Source organism: Quercus suber, unplaced genomic scaffold, assembly GCF_002906115.3.
Source record: "Quercus suber isolate HL8 unplaced genomic scaffold, Cork oak 2.0 scaffold_300, whole genome shotgun sequence".
NCBI classification, from domain to species: domain Eukaryota; kingdom Viridiplantae; phylum Streptophyta; class Magnoliopsida; order Fagales; family Fagaceae; genus Quercus; species Quercus suber.
The window spans coordinates 248,065-270,225 of record NW_027069756.1 but is presented as its reverse complement, the minus strand read 5'-3'; the positions used below and the strand labels follow the sequence as shown (position 1 = coordinate 270,225).

Genomic DNA, 22,161 nt, shown 5'->3' with positions numbered 1-22,161 from the left:
ATAGAAAATGAATTGCTATACATTACAAAAAGAAACCAATAATAAAAAGGACTTTGTTCATGTATGCTCTGGGTCGCTCCTTTAGGAAATACTTTTGGAAAATTTTGTTAAAAAACAACTAATTTTTTGACAATTTTTTGTGTTTCATAAAAGTAGTATAAAAAATTCATAAAAAATTTATTAATAAATGCTCTAAATGCACCCGTTTAAAAAAAAAAAAAAAAAAAAATTTTAGCTTTGAAACTTGTAGTTAGTGTCCATAAAACCATCAAATCATTAACATAGCAAATTTTTAGAATGTATCGTATAAACTTTCCCCTGGTTGTAAGCTCTAGCTCAAATAAAACATTCTCCCCTTGTAAAGTGCAAGAATGGAGATGAGGTTGTGGTTTCAAGACTCATTGGATGTGTATGTAATAACCAATTAAAAAAATGGAAAATATAAAAATCACAGCTGTGCAATGGTCAATGGTGTGAGAAAGGAGAGGCAAGGAGAGACAAGAGAGGTTTATTAATTTATTTAAAGGAGATGGGGAAAAATAAAAATCACAAGTGTATCGCAACTTTTTTTTTCCTTATTGATATGAATATGTTGACGTTTAAACTTGGCATGAATTTATTTATGTACTAGATTTTTTTTGTAGTTTTTTTTTTTCTTATTTTATGAGATTTTCATTTATATAACTTATAATTATTTTTGAGAAACAAACACATATATACACATAAGGGAGACTGGAGAGGAAAATGGGTGAAGAGAGTCGAGAGAGGATTATTTACATTTATAATATGTAATGACTCACTAAATCATATTTTTACAATCCAAAGGCAATCAATATCAGAATAATTTTCTTGCAAATTAGTAGTACATTTATTAAAGAAAAAAAAATCATAATATTAAAAAATATATATAATTTTATAATTTTTATATAAATCCAATTCTTTCACTATTCTTTCATTTATTCAATATATATGATTCAATTTTACTTGGTCAAAGATTCAAGGACTAATTTCTAGAATAAATATAAATATCCTAGCAAATATTGCCTCTTTTCGTTTATAAAAAAACATTTATGTGACACGCCAAGTACGAAAACAATCTAATGCATGTGAGCCCCATCAACCTATTAAAGTATGCCCAATAAATCCATAAAATTATTTTAATTATCACTTCATAATCATTTTCCGTCATTTCCATCTTGCAAATTAATGGTGCGGAATTCCGGGAATACCAACAAATTAAAGCATCGCGTTGTGCTTGACATGAACAATTTCTCATGTTATTTTTTCACCACCTTTCTCAAAGGCTGTCTCCAAAGTGGAAACCCATATACCTCATAGTCTAAGCACAGCCTGACTTTGGCGAAGACCAACAACTGCTGTGGGTAGAAGCCTAGATTTTAAGGATTTTATGACCAGACAAAAACAGGCAAGGCGGGGCAATGGTTATTGAATGGCGAGTGGTGACGTTAAAGTTAGAGAAATGCATTCACAATACTTTCTTGACAAATTTTAAGTAGCAAGTTGTTATTAGTTGTTATTGGTGGGTAAAAAAGTAATTTTAATAGTACGTTCAAGTTTAAACCAATAACTTCTTACTACATATAGTTTGTTGTGAAAATGTTGTGAATATAACATTTTTCTTAAAGTTATTGCACCGTACAATCTCAATCCATGAGTACAAATTTTATGTCTTACCATTTGTATTTCACTTTTTATATTCCACCTATTACAATTTTTCAACCATTACATATTATTTTCACTTATCTTATAAAATAACTAAAGTTTTATAAAAGAATCAAATACATGACATGTCATAATTGGTGGAACATTAAGTGTAACTCAAAAAGTGGGATATAATATTTCTATTTTTGGACAAGAAAATCTAAATCCACAATATTTTTTTTAGAGAGCAATTAAAATCACTTATGTATTCACTATATAAGTGAATATATAAGTGATTTTCACTAAATTTCCCCCATTTTACAAAGCCTTGGCCAAAAAGTGGTGAAGTTTTGTTACAACTCATAGAAAGAGATTACTATTTTATTTGGATGGAAACTCACTAAAAGCGTACAATTAATGATCATAATGAACGCTTAAGGGCATTGTAGCTAAACCATATTTTTATTGTTTTTAACAGAGACATTCTTGATTCAAATTTTCCTTTCCCTATTTGTACCTACTGAATTTATTAAAAAAAAAATGATAATATTCAACGTTCCATGGAGCATTTATTTTGTTGGTCTGAGAAGGGTATAACATTGGTTTTATTTTTATTTTTTGGGTATAGCATTGTTAATTTCATTTACTGAAATACACGGTCAAGCCTTGTAGCTGAATTGGCACATTTTTATGCATAAAGTGCTTGGGAGTCTGGGGGGAAAGGGTTCGAGCTGCGGGGTTAGCAGCATGTTGTAATTATCTCTCAAAAAAAAAAAAAAAAAAGGAAATATACGGTCAGGCACACATTCATTCGTGTAAACATAGAGTCCAAGAGCTTAATTAAAAATACTAAAAGCAATTCTTTTTATTTAATGTAAGTGAAAGTCACAATAACTTTCATTATTTCATAAAGCAATAATAAAAAACCAGAAAACACAACCATTTGGTCCCACAAAAAAAGAAAAAAAAAGAAAAAAAAAAAAACCCAAACAAAACAAAACCACTTGGCTGTAATATAACGTCGCTACAGCCATGCAGCAGTAACTAAAACGTTTATATTCATAGCTAAAGACAAAGTGTGACCAACATAGTCAACTTTATTAACATTTAATACTACATGGAAACGATGATTTTTTTGACTAGGGATCTTTTATTATTATTCTATAGTAAATGTCGAGATCCGGTATTAAGCTCTGTAAATCATCCAAGCTTTGCTGAAAACTGAATATGAAAACCATCTCCAAATCCTAAAGCAGGGGATCGAATCACCTCTCCTTCTTTGATTGTAGTCATCCTTAATCAGCCATAATTCAAATACAATAAATTAACAAAATAAAAATCAGTTTTTGTTCAACTTGTCTAAGTGCTGCATATATTCATGTAAGAATAAGAAATAAAGTACCTGTATTTGGTGAACAAGATGTGAAAGAAAACACCCATTAGAACCTTGCTGAACTCGGCTCCTGCACATGATGTCATGCCTGCCCCAAATGGTATGAAATTCTTTGCTGACACATTTGCTGAGATGTTCTTTAATCCCATAATGAAATGAAAGATTAGTCAAATATAGGAACAAAGATTAAGGATTCTCACCAAAACTAATCAGTCCATGATGAGTATATATCAAGATTTTAACTTTGGAAAAAAAACAAAACAAAAACCAACCCACCTGCCATCTCCATGGATTGAAGGTAAGAGGATCCTCGTAAGTGCTTGGGTTCAGTTGAAGGGCGGCTGGAACTACCATAAGCGCCCAACCTTTTGGAATTGTATACCCTACAGTCAACGTGCCTCCTATTATTCTCAACTTATTTCATAATGAATGTGCATGTCTCATATTCTCTGACTCGCATTATAATTAAGACAACAACTAATTACAATGATACTAGCTCCCGTTCTGAGAGTAATTATTAAGCACATTTGAAGTACAACAAACTTGTTACTTTGCAACAATAAAAACTAGTTATTTAATATGGAAAAAAAGTTAACAGATACTTTAAAAATATTAGTTTAAAATATATTTTTAGAAATTTTTTATGAAAAAAAGAAAAAGAAAAAATCAATGAATTTTTTTTACAGCTTTTTATATTTCTCATAAAATTAGTATTAAAACTTTTTTAAAATCAATTATTAGTAAATATTTTAAGAACACGGATCCAATAACAAAATAATATAACATAAACTCAAAAAGTCATGTGAAACAAATAGTTTTTGTATTAAATGATTTGCTTTTTATTGGTTTGGCTATCCCAACACCCCCAAAAGAGGAAAGAAAAAGGACAAAATATGTTGAGAAGTCAACCAGTTTGATTTTGAACTTACCATTTACTTGAATGTCTTGGAGGGTTCTTCTCAAAATCCCTGGAGCAACACTAGCAAGTCTAAGCGATTCATTGATAACCTATATGTTCCAATTCATTGGATTGTAAGAATTGTTGGCAATTGCTTGAAGTTCTTTGTTAAAAATTAAAAAGAAAGATCGTGCGCCTTAAATAAAAGGGGAGTATCTATCTACTCACATTATGAGTAAAAGTCATAGATTTGTATTCTTTCCATGTAAGCCCAGAATTGACATCTTCTCTGTTCTTAAGAATTGCTTCATGCTCCTCCTAGGAATAACATATATATATATATATATATTTAAAGTGATATTAACATTTAAACACCAAAAAAGCTTCTTCTAAATCTATGTTACGTAAAATTTTGGAACTTCTTTGTGTCACTAACCGTTAATTCTTGTATCACTTTTGGGTTTTCATTAATTAACATAATGGCTAAAGTAAGAGTTGACGATATGGTCTCAAAGCTAGCAAATAGAAGCCCAAACATCATGTAGATGACGAATTTATCGGTCAAGAACGTCTCTGTTTTCATGTCAGCCAGAATCTGATCAAGAAAATCTCCTTTGCGAATTTCTGGATTACTCTTTCTCTCTTCTAGTTCGCTAGTTATTATGCTTATTGCTTTCTTCTGGTTCTGTATGACAATTGAATAAATATATTAGATTACATTCACATAAAATATGAGAAGGATGTTTTAGATTTTGAAATTTATAAGGATCAAGTTTGAGGAAATTGCCTGTAGACACCTATGATAAGCAGTACCGGGGATATTAATAGGGAATGACATAAGTCCCTGCAAGAAGTTAGTAAAAGATTCACAAATATCTTCCTTTGATTTGTCTGCCTGAAAACTGAACAATTGCTTTGCTGTAAAATCAAAGATCATCTGCAAATGATCAACAAAAGTAGTTAAAGAAAGAAAAATGAGTATTTTGTAGTAGCTACTTCAACTTTAATTACTCAAAATGCTAAGAAAGGAAGATCTAATAATCCTTAAACAATGTTTCCAAGCTTCATTAGCATTTTAGCAATTAAAAATGGGTGAGACGCCATTTTAATGTATGTGGCATCAAGTTTTTTGAGAGTACGGGACCCATAATGATCATTATAATCTATTTTCAAATGTTTTACTATTTACCATTGTTTCATGAAAAAATAAATAAAATTATAAGATTATTTATATATAGGCCATAGGTCCATATATACAATTTTATCTCCTTTTTCTCATTTATTTTGTACCTCCTGAAAAGGTTATGTCTTGGAAGTTTAAAATATAAGTTCCATCTAAAATAATTACTGGGATCAGTTATAAACATATATAAAAAAAATACTGAGGCATTATCATGATGGAAATTAGTTATTAAAAGCTTACCGCTGATGTGCTACTTTTCACTTCCAAACTGGGTAGTTTTGACCAACCATGTAACCTTTTATTTATTGCATCCTCTAACTGTGGCAGCATCTTGTCCTTGAGGGCCTCAGGACCAAAATGACCCAAGATTACATTTCGAAGGTACTTATGAACATTTTTATGAGCATTAATTCTTGCTGCATCTTGGTGGAGAATTTTTGCAAAGGAGTCCATATACCATCTTTCAACCAATTTTCCTTCTTGTTGAAAAACATAATAATTGAATTCTGGATCAGATGATACCACAACTGGCCGTCCTGCCAAGCTTGTTCGAAATATTGGACCATATCTAAAATGGCCCCCCCAAAAAAAGAAAAGAAAAATAAGTTGGTTACACGAAATGTCATATTTATATAGATGGAGTAAATATAACCAAAAAGCAAACCAAAAAAAAAAATGCATGTGATTGTGTAATATAATGACCCATATCAAGAATAGAAAGTTTGCAATAGAAATGTGAAAAACAAATTAGATGAGACGCAAAAAACATTGCATGTGGGTTATTGTGGGCTTACTTCTTCATCCTATTCTTGATAAAAGGTGGGGTGTCTATGGACTTGCTTGACGCAAGAAGACCAAGGGTCTCCCCAATAAGTGGAAAGCCCATAGAGCCAGGAGGTAATTTTCCATTGCATTTAGGGTTCCTCCATCTATAAAGCCAATGTGTGGCAATCACTATAAGTAAGCTAGCAACGGAGAGCCAAACTGACCACATCTTTAGCTAGTAGCAAGGAGGAGTTGCAGATGCCAGTAGTATAGGGGCAGCTTAGGATTGGTTCTTATGGACAGAATTAGTGGCTCTTTATATAGGCAAAGTGTATGACATCATATGACATCATATATAGATTGACAAATAGGCAGGAGTGTTTCTTTTTTTCCTATCAGATAAAAATAATGTTAAATGGTTTGAAATTAACAAGTAGAAACTATACTCTCAATATAGTCAAGTCCTTTTTTCTGAATTTGAATAATGTAAATGAAATACCACAATCAGTTAATTACTGTATAGAAGAAAATGGCAGCCACATTTTGAAAACTTTGGATTTGATATGGACAACTAAGAAAAATCAATAGACTAATAGACAGATTTCAATATCTCATTATTATTTGAATAGTACGTTAACTGTAATTTCTCTGCAGCCTAGAGAACAGATTAGTTGACTGCAATATGGTATATACACTGCTATCACTATCCACATATAGGAGTCATAGGACCTAGTAGGTAGGAACAAAATTGCGTCAAATAAATTATTTTGGGTCTACTTTTATATATTCAAATAAATTATTTTGGATTAGTCAAAGCAACCAATTAATAACAAAATTGCGTCCTCAAGAATTCGTATCAGATCACGTATAGATCATCAGCCAATGAAGCAGTTGGAACAAAAAGTTAATTCCCTCCTCTGTCGTTAGTAGCAGATGCAATAGATCATGGAGAAAATGATACAAGCTCAATATATAGAAGAAGAGAACATGCAAACTCATGCAAGGGCTAACCATGAAGGTTGGACGAGTATGAACACGAAAAAATAAAAATAAAAGGCTCAGAGCTCTGTAACTCTACATAATTCACATAGGATGTATATCTTTGCCAAAAAATTAAGTTTCAAGAATGAATTCCCAACAAATGACATTTAAGACACCAAAGGAAAACACTTTGTGGCAAAAGGAGGATTATGTGACTGATTTATTTTGTTATTATTGGATAAATATGTTAAACACATGTTTTACTTATTCAAAAAAAATGTTTGGATTAAGATTTGTTTGGATTAGGATTAGTTTTAATGATAGTTTATAAGAAGTTACTAGTAATTATCTTTTTTCATTTGGAAGTTTGTCTTATATAAATTCAAATGTTGACAATGAAAACACAATTTCACAACAAATCCTAGATAATATGTTATTACTGGTTATAATTTGAATCCAGTATTGATATTACTTTTACCAACTAATAATAGCTAATAACAATTTATCACCTATAACTTGTTACAAAAATGTTGTAAAAATATTGCGGATATATCATTTCTCAATTGTGTTTTTAACACGTGTTTAAATAGAGCAAGGGGGCATGCTTCCTTCCCCCCCCCCCCCCCTCCAACAAAAAAATAAATAAATAAATAAAAGACAATTTTTTTTTTTTGCATGCGTCATAATTAAAACTAGCCTTTTCAAATTGAAAGTTGGCCAAAGAAATCTAAAATATAAATCACTTGAGGTATATTTTTTTGGGATTCAATTTGTTCGTTTGATGTTTAGCATTGAAATTAAATGTTTAATACTTTGCGTTTGGAGTGATGTTATGCTATTTAGTTCCACCAAAAAAAAAAAAAATTATTTGAGTGCTTTTTATTTTTCGCTTATGTGTTTTTTTTTTTTTTTAATACATGTCAATACTAATTGGTTTATTAATAAGAGGAATGTTGGATATACTTGAATGATAATAACTATGACTTTCAACTCTCATGTTTCATGCTATACCAATTGCTTCTATTTATTCTTCCAGTTTTTAATGCAATCATAACAAGAATTTTCAATTATGAAGATTGTTAAAATTAGGTTTTGCAACAAAATCAAAGATGAATTTAGAACTGATTCTTTGATCTTGTACATTGAAAGGAAATTGTTACAATAATTAGTACTAAACAAAATCAAATTCCATTATGATAGATTACAAATGGAAATGATTGAGTAAAAATGTGTTAAGTTTTTTTTTATATTTTGTTAATAGGAATAAATACTAATTTTATATTTCATGTATCTTTAAAAAAAAATCTTGACTCCGTCTTGCGGGTTGCCGTTTGAGAACACTAGTGCCTGGTGGTTGATTGGAAAAGCCCCGAAGTGGTAGGTAAAACTCTTTGAATGCTCCTTTGTCTAGAGATGATTAGTTGATATGGTATGTGTTTTATGATACATTGGAGATAAGATAAGTAATTCCCTCAGGCTTCTAGACCAAGAAACGTATTATTATAAACTTTAATTCAACAGTCTTTCCACGAGGTCATAAGAGTATAAAAAATTCGATATTTTTATGAGAAAAAGAACATATGTAAATTAGAATTCAGAAGTCAATTTTTTTCTGCCCCTGTGATATCAAATTCTATTTCTATTTTATATCTATATATAAAAAAAAAAAAATGCACAAATAGTGCTTCTTTGGTTTGTTCAATTGACATTGTAGCTATAGTAAGTAACTATTAGATTCTAAGACTTAGGAACTAATGTATTAGAATTTCAATTTGTTTTATGTTGGCAAACCATGATCAAAATATAGAGTCTAGGTTTAGGCTGCTCAAAGTGTGTTTATTTGCAAAATTGGAATCGAGTAATTGCAGAATTTATTAAACTAAATCTGCAAGACTCGATCGATTGAAAATTAGACTCAATCGATTGAACCATGTGCAGATTTATTTTTCTGCAGAATTTTCAATTCAGCCCAAGCCCAGTTTGACATGTAAGGTTTTACGTTTTACTCCAAGTATAAAAGGAAAAATCCTAGCTACGTTTTAGAAGTATTTTGATGTGCTGTGTGTTGAATCTTTTGTAAGATCTAGAGGTGTTTACCTTCATATACACTTAGGGTTATCAAGATCAAGATCCATGTCAAGAACTTGATGATCGCTTCAGTTGCTGCTTAAAGAATGTAAAGAAAGTCACAAGTAGGAGAACTTGTGGTTGCAGTAGATCAAGAAAATAAGTAGTCTTTGGACTTGGAGCTGTCATGTGGTCGTAGTAATAAGTTTTCTATTCGAGGTAGCAATAGGATGTTAGTGGTCTAAGTTCTATTGTACAAATTTCAATTCTTTCATAGTGGATCTGTTTTACTTTGAGGATAGTTAGGTTAAATCATCCTCAAGATTTTTACCGGTTTGGTTTTTCTGAGTTATCATATTGTTGTGTTCTTTATATTTCCGCATTATTTACATGATATGATTTTATTGTGTTAACCTAAAACTGAATAATTTATCTAAGTAATCACTTGGCTAAATAACTAGGTTAAATAACTTGTGTTAAGGGGTCTAAAAACGTACAGTAACTACAATGCTTTTTCTTTTTTATTTTCTTCAGTCATCGGTTTGTGTTTTTATTTTTTTATTTTTTTTCTTTTAAATATTTATATGAGTTGACATATATATTTTTATACTGACACAACAAATTTCACAATATTTTCACAATTATTAAAGTGTCAATTTCTTATAGGTCGAAATAAACTAATAAAATATGAGACTATGACCAACCATAACTGAAATAAATGTTTTATGAAAATGTTATAACACTTGTTGGGTGAATATGTAAAAGTTACAGTACTTTTTGGTTTGTTCAATATGTGCAGTTCATCACTTCATTGGCTCTTTTTTTTTTTTTTTTTTAATATTTATATGAGCTTTCATATATATTGTTATACTGGCACAAAAAATTTCACAATATTTTCACAATTATTGAGGTGTCAATTTTTATAGGTCGAAATAAAATATGAGACTATGACCAACCACAATTAAAAATAAATGTTGTGTGAAAATGTTTTACCACTTGTTGTTATCACAAAATTTTCACAATTATTGAGATCTTAGTTTCTTATAGATCAAATAAAAAAAAATGCTAAGTCCACAATATTTTCACATTAATTTCATAACAAATCATAGGTAAGCTACTATTGATGGATAAAAAAGTAATATCAGTCGTGAGTCCATTTTAAAATTAGTAACAACTTGCCAACTAGAATTTGTTATGAAAATATTATGGACATAGCATTTCTAAAAATAAATAATAATATATCAAACCAAAACTTACGCGACTAAAAATAAAAATATTGTGACATTTTGTTGTGTTCCTAGACTTCTTTTTTGGTTTAGTAAAATTTGGTGAGCAAAAATTCATTGTTTCATACCTTTTTTTTTTTTTTTTTTTTTTTCATTTCCCAATTAAAAACAAATAACAATTTACCACCTATGATTTGTTGTGAAAATATTGTGGATGTAGCGTAACTCTAAATGAAATTATAAAATATCATACTAGGAACCACCTTAGCTAAAATAATGGTATTGAGAAAATATTGTGACATTTATTGTGTTAGTTTTTTTTTTTTTTAGCCCAAAATTCATAGTTTTACGGATAGTTTTCTTGGGTTGACTTTTTTTTCTTAATTTATTTATTTAACACATTGTTTAAAGTAAAAAACACATAGTTTTACCATAAAAAAAGAATTATGGAAAAAATTACTTTCCCCCTTTATGTTTGGCGTAGTTTCATCTCCCAGCTTTAAAGTTGAATAATTTCTTCTTTTATACATCTAAAACGCCTCATTAAATTTTAATGTCTCAAAATGTTTTCTTCATGTATTTTGAGTTTTATGTATTAGTCATATTTAGAAAGTAAAAATGGTGATGTATGGTATTCTATTTGTTACCTAGAGAACACTAATTTATTAGTGGTTTAAACCTTCTTGTTAGGTTTTTAGACCCCTTAAAACACAACAATTGGATTAACCTAGTTTATTAGCCAAGTGATTAACTTAGTCAAATTATGCAAATCTAGGTTAACACAATCAATTAATCATATCAAGAAATAAAGCAGCGGAAATATGAAAAATACAAAGATATGATCACCCAAGAAAACCAAACCGGTAAAAAACCTAGGAAGGATTTAACCTAGCTATCCTCAAGGTAAACTTGAATCCACTATATGAAATAATCGAAATTCATACAAAAGGACTTATAAGCACCCACGCTCGACTTCCTAATGCTACCCACCAGTAGAACTTACTGACACGACCACGTGCAAGCTCCGAATCCACGGACTCCTTCTTTCTTGGATTCTTCAATCAAGTACAAGCACTCCCGCTTGTGTTTCTTTAAGCTCCAATGGCAGCAACTGAGTTGATCAACAAGGTGTTGATAATATCTCTACCTTGAAAACCTTAAGTTTATGTGAAGGAAAGCTCCTTAAGGATCTCACAAGAGATTCACACAAACCACAAAATATGAGCAACAATACAACTAGAGCAACTCTCAAAACGTGGCTAGGGTTTTGCCTTATATACCTGGGGCAAAAACATAAAACCCTAAACATTTAATGAGGTAGGACTAAGTTGGAAATTCTGCAGAAAAAACATTCTGACCGACTTTCGATCGATCGAGTCAGGCCGAAATGTACTAATACATCTGCAGCCTCTCGATTCCAACTTTACATGAATTACACAACTTTGAGCAAGTCTAAACAAGATTAAACATATTGTTTTGATCATGGTTTGCCAACATTACACATTAGAGTTCTAAATACATCAAATCCTAAGTCTTTAAAACCTAACACTTCTAAATTTATAATTTTATCTAATAGAAACTTCAATACATATGTCTTTTGTTATTTTGTTCTTTTTTTTATTTGTTTTCTTTCTTAGTTAGACTCATAAAATAAAATGATAAAGAAAGAAGTATGAATAACAAAATATTTATTGCAAATGGTTATAGTTATTTAATTTGATGAAGAGTTTTAATTATAACATATGTCATAATTTATTGTGAAAATTTAAATATTGTGACAATATTTTATCAAAACTTAGTTGTTAATTGTTGAAAAATGACAACATTTGTTATCATTCTTAATAGAATATATATATATATATATGGAGAAAATTGCTTTTTGCCCCTTTCAAAAAAAAATCAAGCATTTTGCCCTCTTTCTCAAATTAATTAGGGAAATGCCCCTCTTTTGAAAATCGAGTTTCTGAAAATCGATTTAGGCCCTATAGCGGCGTTTTTAAGGACCCTATAGTGACGTTTTAAGGACCTATAGTGACGTTTTAAGGACCTATAGTGACGTTTTGTAACTCGATTTTCATAAAGTCGAGTTACATGCAATTTTTTTTTTAACCTATAACTCGACTTTATGAAAATTGAGTTATAAAACGTCACTATAGGTCCTTAAAAATGCCGCTATAGGGCCTAAATCGATTTTCAGAAACTTGATTTTCAAAATAGGGGCATTTCCCTAATTAGTTTGAGAAAGAGAGCAAAATGCTGGATTTTTTTTTTTGAAAGGGGCAAAAAGCAATTTTGTCCATATATATATATATATATATTTGTGAGTAGATATTGTCTTTAGTAAATAAGTTCTAAGAAATGAAAAATTATTTTGTATCAAATGATACTATGTTATTAGTATCAAAATCCAATAAACGAGAGATATGTGTGCAAAAATAACTATTCACTAACACATGTCTTTCAACTGTTAGTGGGTTAGTTATTTTTTATTGACATGTCCCACACTTATTGGATCTTGATACCGCTAACATAGTTGAAAGCTCGAAAATGTGTTGAAAACACAAGAGCTGTTTAGACCCCCAATTAAAATTACGGCTCGATAGATTTTACACTAACTTACTACAAAGTGCGGAATAGTTTAAATGCGAGGGGATGAACAAGTAAGCTAATCTAATCCATAAACTAAGCAACATAGCAGTATAATGAAATAAACAAGAGTATGGAAGAAGGAAGCAAACACAGAAAACACCGAGACGTGTTCTCGAAAAGGAAACCGAAGAACTCGAAGAAAAACCTCTCTGCCGCCCTCCAAGCGGAAATCGATCCACTAGACAATTAGTTGGGATACATGGGTTAGCAAGAGACCCTCCAAGCCTAATCTATCCGATGCACCTAAGCCCTCCAAGCTCCTACTCCAACAAGGCTTCTCGGAACCGTGTCTTGTCTAGCACTCCGGATCTCGCAACAAGCTCTAGGTTGCATCTGTCATTCCAGGCTTCTTCTAATGCTTCCCAGCAGCACCAAAACGTCTCACAACACTCTCAAAGGATGTGGTAAGTGTTTGGGCTATCAACCTCTCAATGGTATGGAAATGGAGAGGGAAAGGTTGAGGAGATACCACAAGCAAGTGTATAGAGAAATGTGGGGATGACAATCTCTAATTCCCAATGTGTTTGGCTTGGGTTTTCTCTCTGAAGCATTCCTCAACATTTGTGGGTAATAAGGGTATATATAGGATAGGTGCAAAATGTGTGAGTCAGTCAATACAGGCTGGCAGAAGAGCTTGTCTTACAGGAAGGCCTTACCCGCGAGATACTTGCAAGAGACAGCTGTCTCCACCTGGCCTGACTCTTCGCATTCCAGCACGTGCAGGGCACATGCTTCACTTCGCAGGAAGCTAGGTCGCGACATACCCGCGAGAATCCTTCAGCCTCCAAATGCTTGAGTCTTCACACACTCTTTCTATCACACAATCCTTACAACAAATCCCAAAATAAATACAGGGTATAAACGATTGAAAATAATTACAATCAAATTTGGCACGGAATAAAAGCTAACAAAATACATAGTTGTAAATAACAACTTTACAATCTCCCCCTTTGGCTATTCCGTGACAAAACCCTAAAACAGACTCTAGACTTAAACGTGAGTTTGGGAACAAAGGCAAAACTCACTCACACCTAATTCTAGATTCTGATAAGCTCTTGAAACATATGAACAAGTATCTCCTGAAACACAACAACAAAATAATATCATTGTATGCTTTGAGGGTTTTTTTTTTTTTTTTTTCGAGAATAGTTGACTTAAGGTTGATTTCCTTTTATTGGTATCATCTTTGAAAACGTAGATTTCTTTCTTTTCTTTTTATAATTTTTTTGAGGGAAAACTGAAAAAAGTTTTTTTTTTTTTTTACTATCATTAAATCACCAAAATAATTAATAAAAAAATTGAAACAACATTAGCCATTGGATCGATTTCTACTATCATGAAATTGTTAACAGAACTGATAGTGCTCAAAGTATAAGCAATTGAAAATTGAAGCCTCGTACAGTCTCTCATTAAGGCTAGTAGCATCAAAAGCAAAGCTGATACAGTTCCACTTATATAATAAATACAGCATTGCATAGACAAACTGTTGGGAGCATTTTAAGACTCAAAATTTGTTGACTCTTCAACTACAAGCAGAGGATCTATTGGGGGAGGAAAAAAGAAGAAAAGAAAAGAAAGGTTAGGTTGATGTCATTTCATTTCATATAACTGTCAAATATATAATTGTCATCTTTTCATCTAAATTCTTCTTTTAATTTTGCAATACTAAAAATATAGGGTTTTTCTTTTCTCCCTTTGTAGATATAAAATACAGGACGTCTTTTTGGAAACACTTTCATAAGAAACTTTCAATCTTTATTTGTAATAGAGATGAGCTGAATAAGCTGATTTTTCTGACAACACATCGAAGCCTTTATATGGTGCTTCCAGTCCTATTTCTAGCCTTATCCACAATCTATTATCAAACATTTTTGGAGTAATGAATAAGGGTAAATGATTTCTGCTTTGCATGCCAGTAGATTTGCCTACTTTTTTTGTTTGTCTTTTAATGAAAATTCTTTAAAATAAATTAAAAATTAAAATAAATAAATAAAAACCATAACAAAATCTAGTGAAAAGTGCACTTGGTACATATATTATGCATTTGAATACCGCTTATTTTGTTGAAAACTGAAAATAATAAAAGAATAATTTTTGGTTACCGTACACACAAAAAAAATACTGTTCATTTGCCTTAATGCACTGTTCATGCCTATTAACAGTGCAAGAGGCACTGGTTCTTAAAATAATAATAATAGAAAAAAAAAAAAAGCCAAAAACGCAGACGCCAATCCAAACGTAGCTATAGAACCCATGAAAACACAAGCATGCTTGACAGCTTGAGGCCAGGATAGATGCACGTAGGACTTTTCATTTGCTAGGGTAGGGATATAACATCCTTCAGTACCAGTGGAGAAATTTTATTGGTGGAAATCTGCATTTCCCTTCCTACCAGTTCGGCTAATCCCCATAAACTTCAGATTCTTGCCGACTCGCACAGTGATCAAGTAGGGAGATGCCAAAACTACTTAATTGTTTGTTAGTATCAGGATGTTGGTGCATCCTTTTCTCATTAAAGTGACCAAAAATATCCTGATAGTTGAGCATAAATCTGTAGCCTTGCTAATTCAATTTGAGTTGCAACCACCTAAAATTCGATTCTCCATTATGTTTCTTACAAATAAAAGTTTCTCCCCTCCATTTACTTCCCTTATTACCTGTTGCTTGAACAACTAGGATTGCCTACCACTGTAAGCCGTGTACTGTAGACATCCGATAATTTATCCGTGTAGCATCCTGGTAACAGATCCATGATATGCCATAGTATTTTATAGCATAGAGCTGGGACGCCATCTGGTCCAGGAGCTTCTATTGTGCTCATTTGGAAAAGGGCATTCTGCAGACTTTGCACTTCCTCAGGTGTAAAATCTGTATTTAAATATCTTTGCTGATCTTCACTCAGGCTTGCAATTCTCACCTCAAGCTTAAGTTGCAGCAGCATTTTCTCTGTTGTTAAGCCCTCAGTCACTCCACAAATACTACTAAAATGAGCAACAAGCAGCTTTGCTATCTCTTTGATTGGCCATCATGTAGTTTGAGTCTCAAAATTCTATTGATAAACATTCTCTTGTTCACTAAAAAATGATAATATTTAGCATTCCTCTCTCCTTTTAACTTTAAGTACCAGTCAGCTCTTACCTTTTGTGCCCACATAATTTGTTCCTCTACTAAAGTAATTCTACTAATATAAATTACAGATTGTCCCACAAGTTTAGGCCATTAGAAAATGATAAATTTAACTATTTAACCAATATTCTAATGTGCATATAGAACTCTATCTCTTGATACATCTTGTTCTATATTGATCAATTGTTGCCGTGTGATAAGAACTTGCTGGAATATGAATATGAATTGTGGAAGAGTAAGAATGGTGAATGGGAATTTGTAGTTAATGTAGGCCACTTCAAGGGACCTAGACCTCCATAGAGAAAGAGAGAGATTAAAAAGCCTTAATGAATAATATTGGAGATTAAACCACCAATTGATCAAAATAGTGGCTGTTTTGAAAAGTGTTGGAGATCTTGCATATTAAGAATTAGGGTTGTAAGGTTGAATTTATTCAATCATGTGTTGTTTTTATTCCGTGCCAAATTTGCTTGTAATTTAACAATTCGATATCCTGTATTTAAGTGGGAATTATTGTTTACGCTGAAGTACAATTTTTTTTTCATTCAAAAAAAAAAAAAATTGTACTTTCCGTAAACAATAATATTTTTACAGTACAATGAAAGTGATAATAAGGTACAAGGTGCTCATGAAGTTATCAATATAATATAAAATTTAAAAATAAAATAGAATACATCTAATACATTTGTCTAAAACTTGGGGTGAAAAGAATTGAGCTTAAAACAAAACAAAATTTAATGTTAATGATAACACTCCTTAGATCTCTAAAGTAGTGTGTAACTCTTCTTTGTTCCTCTCTATTGGTCTATTTGATTGCTGGGAGACGACAGGAGCCAGAGGAATTGGCAGAGTAACCCACACCATCAGGTCCAGGAGTGCTGCAGTCTGGATTATTCTTGCTGACATTGTATGGTGTTGTGCTCACCCTGAATGTACACAAGCAAAATTTACTGCTCAGAGTTCCAATCCTCAACCCAGCATATAAAACAGAATTAGTGAACAGCATCTACGGCATTAAACACCAAAATTTTCAGTAATGTAAATAACTATTGACTAACCGTACATGACCTCAACCACATGTTTCCACAACTTAATTACAATGGAGAATAATGATCTTTAAAGAACCAATATGCACATAGAGCCTCTCGGCCGTGAACAATGAATCAGCCATTGTGTGGTCAGTCACAATTCATTTTTCAGCAGTAGTCCATAGTATATTAGAACTTAAATGATGAGCTCAAGGTTTATATATAAAAGAAGATCCATAAGGTCAGTAGAACTTAGGGAAACTCAAACTGACTCCATGTCAGAGTGTCCAAACTGATTCTCAAAAATAATTTGCCAAATTGTTACAGTCCTAAGGCATGGGCTAGCTAATCAAATTGGTAAAAATAGTTCCAAAAGGACCAAAACAAATAACAGTTAGATAATTCACTTGAGGCAACTAAGAAGAATTATGAACATTGCTCATAGTTGAAAAAAATATTGTGATGGACCAATGAAAATATATACTCAGCTTGAAATGGAAAAGTAAACTAGTAGTTACCTTTCCCTGCGCTTCTCTAAAAATCGAGCCAAGGATGCTTTACGTGCTTGAGGCAAAGCTACTACAAACACACACACAAAAAAAAAAAATCTTGTTAGGCTGAAATTAGTCATATAGTTTATAAATCAACTCTATTATGCTGATATCAACTATAGAGTTTATAATTTTGACAAATGAAACAAGAACCAAGGCATAAGCTCTACACAAAACACTAAGTTTTACCCGTTTGAATTATGGTTTTAGCAGCACATCCTGCTGGGCTGACTACTTTAGGAGGCTCTGAATGTTTAGTAGGAAATGATGAAGATCCCCTGGGTTTTCCTATCACTAATTCATTGGTGCTACTTGCTACTACTCCAGGCAGAGAACCAGCTTGGGATGTAAGAAAAAGAGGACTTGGAAGCCCTGGGAACAGTGTTGTGGTATGGGACTGGGTTGTAATCGAATCACTTGGGGAAGGCCGAGGAATCAATGCCTGCTCTTGAGCTGTTGATTGTGTTATATTATGCGCTGGAGAAGACCCATTTCCAGCCAGTAGCATAATTGCTTGAGCCTGAGCAGAGAAATAAGGTATTTCAAATGAAAAGAAATCACATATTGAGTTCAATAGCCATATCAGAGAATGCTTGAAAGATTAATACCTTCTCAGGAGTCACATCATCATAAACACAGACTGAGCCAGCATAAAAGATTGTTAGCTGAGTAGGTGCCTTGGAGGATTTTGAAGCATCCCTACAAAAAATAAATTTTTAATAGAGCTTTTCCATTAGAATTGGTAATTGGTACATATTTTTTCAGTACTTTTTACATTTTGGTACCTGAGATCAGTGGTACCAACCATGGAACCTCTAAGTGGCACAACAGAAATAGGGGCTGTGATTCCTCCAAGAGGTTGTGTTTTTATGGTAGAACCAACAACATTCTGGCTTGTGGATGCAAGATGAGACTGGAGAACAGTAGTGCCCAAAGCGATTGGACTTGTTTGATTTAGTTGATTGGAGACTGGGAATATTCTTACTTCTTGGGGACGATGAACTGAATGCGCATCAAAGTGTTGTATAGGATAGGCTGTCATTGCATAGTGGTTCCCCGCTTGCTTATCAGTAATTAAATTCTTCTACAATAGTTAATATGAGAATGGAAAAATAAAATCAGTTCATACAGAACCAACCAATCCAAAGCTTATTAAAACAGCATCCAAACTTCACTCAAACTAACATAATCAGCAGTTCACAAAAATGATGTTGTTCACAATTCCCAGTACATAAACTGTTGTAGGTAATTAAACTTCTAATTTTCCAGCTCAAGATAAACTTTAATTGCTTTAAGAAGAAAACTATGTAATTTGCAATTAAGCGACTATTCTACATCATAAAAACAAAAACAAAACGAACCTGGATTACACCCGTGTAAGATTTCTGGTTAGAGTCAAAAACATTGGCAGTTGAAAGAGTCATAAACCCAGATGTTGCTAGTGAATCATTTACATTCTTTCTCGGCCTATCTTCCTGAGCAGCCCTGAAAGACAGGAATTGAGGAACAGCAGATACCTTGTTTGAGAATGACCACTGCATGCCTGAACCTCTAAGCAGGGCTGAAAAAATCAAAGAAAATGGAAAGTGATGGCCAAGTATGTATACCAAACATTAGAACTCCCAATTGAACTAAATATGAAATAAAGCTCAGTTCATCTTTATCATATTGAAAACAAATTCCTTTAGTACCTCAAAATTAAAATGTAGCAACTTGATGTAATTTATGTCCAAAGAAATAGAAGAAGGGAAAATTAACATCATCTAAAAAAAACTATATCCCAACAAGAATCATTCATGACCCTCTTACAAGGTAAGCATAAGTAACAGAATCAAATATTCTCAAAGTGTTTAGTAAAAATGACAAAGTAAGATTAAGGTATCATTTACATCCATAAAAAAAATAGATTAAGGTATCATTGTCATAAGAAATCCTTAACAAGAAAATTTCCCTACCAAAAATCAAAAAGAGGAAAAAGGAATACAGCACATTGACAACTTACTTTATGTCACTTAGCGTAGAAAGAAAAAGAGAACAAATTATGATGACCACAAAGACTTGGATCAATCTTAAATAGCCCAAAAATGGTTTTAAATAATTAGTCAGAAGAACATTGAGCTATACGCTTTGTAGTAAGCACAGACTGTAAATATATCACCCAATGTAAAAAAAAAAAAAAAATGTTTGTTCGGATAGTATTTTATTGTATATTCAGATAACAACTGGCCAGGCAATACTTTTCACTTTTCAGAAGATCAAATTTTAAGAAAACTAAAAAAATAAAGAATATTAATTCCTTATGATCACAGCCATTATTTAATTGTAATGCACCATATAAAAGAACAAAATAATTTCATTTGGGTATAATTTATTTACAACGTTTTTTAATAGGTTAGTACTTTTATCATAAAAATTGTAGCACCCTGGACAGGCACAACTGTTTAGTTTAATAAACCTTTTTGTTTTAAGCTGAGTTTTTAGGGTATAATAATAAACTATGGTTTTTTAATAGGCAGATCAACGTGACACATTAATTTAATACACCCAATAAGCACATCATGCGCATGTTACCAAAATAAAGATGGTCCTATCACTGATGCAACAGGCTAAAGTATGAAAAGGACAATGTTAAAAATTAAAAAATATATATCTATGACTTATTAAAATAAAAGCAAGTTCTTCTTCTTGTAAAAATATTTCAAAAACATATAAATATTAATACAACTAACCAACGCTCCAAGTCCAACCACATAGTTCTCTGATTGACTGACCGACTGACCCACAGTTAAAAACTTCAAAGTTCAAAGTTCAAACCTAGCCCAAATTAGCACATATTAAATTGTAAAACATTTCATAAAAAAATAAAAATCAATATTAAACTAAAATACCGTACGTTCAAGGCAAACACTAGTACTACATAAACAATAAATTTTGCAATAAAATGTGATTTGTGCAACATCGATTTAAAATGAATAGCTAGAATCACTTTTATCATCACTAATCACATCATCTTACTAAATTGTGATTTTTTACAATTTGTGTAACATCAATTTCAAATGAATCGCTAGGATCATTCTAACTGTCACCAATTACATCATCTTACTAACTCAGCAATTATGAAAAATTTGTGAAACTTAAAAAACTAATAATAATAATTTAGAAAAAAAAAAAAAAAAAAAAAAACTATGTCCCCTCTATGAATTACTTAACAGGCACTTTTACTATGTTCTCAAACTATTCATCTTACTAAATTGTGATTTTTACAATTTGTGTAACATCAATTTCAAATGACTCGCTAGGATCATTCTAATCGTCACCAATTACATCATCTTACTAACTCAGCAATTATGAAAAAAGTTGTGAAACTTAAAAAAAAAAAAAAAAAAAAAAAAAAAAAAAAAACCTATGTCCCCTCTATGAATTACTTAACAGGCACTTTTACTATGTTCTCAAACTATTGTATTTTGTACCACGAGCTTTTCTTTTCACTAGTGGTGGTGGTTAGCCAAACCAAGGCCGGCTGTATATTGTTTGTACCTTAGGCTAAATATATTTGTACCATGTGCCAAATGCATCGTACTAGCTCCTAAAGTTTCTCATGGTGTAAGAATTTTCCCGCGAGAAGATGAAACAAGAATCTAAACTGTTGCCGTATTCATGTTATATACACACATATATATCACTCTCAATCTATTTAAACAAGAAAGGTCATAATTTGGTTCCAAAGAGAGCAAAGAAGCTATTTGCAAACGCAAAAACCTGCAATTATAAGTACCCAATTGAAGAAAATTTGAAAAGGAAGATATGAAAAACCATACCTGAGCTCACAGAGATAGAGTCATCATTGAGCTCTTCTTTCACTGTGACTGAAACATTTTTTGAGCTCAAACCCAAAAAGTCCCTCTCCATCTCTCAAAATTTGTATCAAAATTACAAACAAACAAAGTCAAAAAGAAGTTAACAACACACGCCCCCACTAGCAAAAAAGAAGAAGAAGAAAGCAAAGCTTCTAAACCATGCAAGAAATGTCTGGTTCTACTTGTGCCATAGAATTAAAGAAAGAAAGAGGGAGAGTGCGGAGGGTGTGAAAAGCAAGCTTTGAATAATAGCCTTTGTTTTAGGTAGGTTTTTTTTTTTAAAGGAGGATTTTATTAAAAACGTGACATGTGGAACGTGGGATGAAAAAAAAAAAAAAAGATTCGTTTTGAATGGGAAAGAGGATGGTGACCGGTCGATCCGGTGGGGGACCGGGTGGTACCGGTCAGCGACCACGTGCAACAGCGAACCTCGTAAACTGGTGGGCTCTTAAAGTCTGTCTGACACGCGCCCAATAGTGGTGCCACTTTTATATCTATTTATCTATATTCTCTTTTCTTTTCTTTTTTTTCCTTTTTTTCTTAATACTTTCAAAAATAAATAAATATTATTTGATTCTTGAATTTTTTTTTTTTATAATTCAATAATTGGGATCCGAATTTAAGTAATGTATGAGATAAATGATTCAGGATGATTTAGTAAAAAGAATAATGATCAAATTTAAAGATAATTGCTTAGATGTATTTTTATTCGTTAAGTACTTAAGTTAACTTGTGATTAATTAATCAATGAAATTACGTGATAAAATTTAATTTG

The 22,161-nt window shown here is 31.9% G+C and overlaps 2 protein-coding genes across 4 annotated transcripts; both read right to left on the bottom strand.

Moving 5' to 3' along the window:
- Window positions 1-2,502: 2,502 nt before the first annotated feature.
- On the bottom strand, window positions 2,503-6,183 carry LOC112024414 (cytochrome P450 87A3). The gene is made up of 9 exons (XM_024057050.2): window positions 5,931-6,183; window positions 5,377-5,704; window positions 4,741-4,890; window positions 4,390-4,638; window positions 4,182-4,271; window positions 3,985-4,063; window positions 3,332-3,438; window positions 3,065-3,192; window positions 2,503-2,956 (listed from the first exon to the last, which is right to left on the bottom strand). The coding sequence occupies exons 1-9, from the start codon at window positions 6,128-6,130 to the stop codon at window positions 2,863-2,865; spliced, it is 1,425 nt and encodes a 474-aa protein (XP_023912818.1). The 5' UTR covers window positions 6,131-6,183; the 3' UTR covers window positions 2,503-2,862.
- Window positions 6,184-16,573: 10,390 nt separating this feature from the next.
- Window positions 16,574-21,637, bottom strand: LOC112010494 (protein TIFY 6B). Of its 3 annotated transcripts, none has more exons than XM_024042834.2 (7): window positions 21,348-21,637; window positions 18,891-19,090; window positions 18,315-18,613; window positions 18,138-18,228; window positions 17,719-18,049; window positions 17,497-17,557; window positions 16,574-16,876 (listed from the first exon to the last, which is right to left on the bottom strand). In XM_024042834.2, exons 1-7 carry the CDS (start codon window positions 21,436-21,438, stop codon window positions 16,756-16,758), a joined length of 1,194 nt encoding a protein of 397 aa, XP_023898602.2. In that variant the 5' UTR covers window positions 21,439-21,637; the 3' UTR covers window positions 16,574-16,755. The 3 variants fall into 3 exon arrangements, with proteins under 3 accessions (XP_023898602.2, XP_023898603.2, XP_065638456.1); XM_024042835.2 differs by lacking the exon at window positions 21,348-21,637 and adding an exon at window positions 19,532-19,693; XM_065782384.1 differs by lacking the exon at window positions 21,348-21,637 and adding an exon at window positions 19,221-19,466.
- Between the last annotated feature and the right edge of the window lie 524 nt (window positions 21,638-22,161).

What these genes read in the sequence shown, in the direction of transcription:
- LOC112024414 (XM_024057050.2), bottom strand. Translation starts at nt 6,130, where the DNA reads ATGTGGTCAGTTTGGCTCTCCGTTGCTAGCTTACTTATAGTGATTGCC. An exon ending in CTATGACTTTTACTCATAAT is followed by an intron (nt 4,064 to 4,181) that starts GTGAGTAGATAG and finishes TGGAACATATAG; the next exon opens with GTTATCAATGAATCGCTTAG. An exon ending in TCAATCCATGGAGATGGCAG is followed by an intron (nt 3,193 to 3,331) that starts GTGGGTTGGTTT and finishes ATGGGATTAAAG; the next exon opens with AACATCTCAGCAAATGTGTC.
- LOC112010494 (XM_024042834.2), bottom strand. Translation starts at nt 21,438, where the DNA reads ATGGAGAGGGACTTTTTGGGTTTGAGCTCAAAAAATGTTTCAGTCACA. An exon ending in CTCTATCTCTGTGAGCTCAG is followed by an intron (nt 19,091 to 21,347) that starts GTATGGTTTTTC and finishes TGATTTTTTCAG; the next exon opens with CCCTGCTTAGAGGTTCAGGC. An exon ending in TAAAACCATAATTCAAACGG is followed by an intron (nt 17,558 to 17,718) that starts GTAAAACTTAGT and finishes GTGTGTTTGTAG; the next exon opens with TAGCTTTGCCTCAAGCACGT.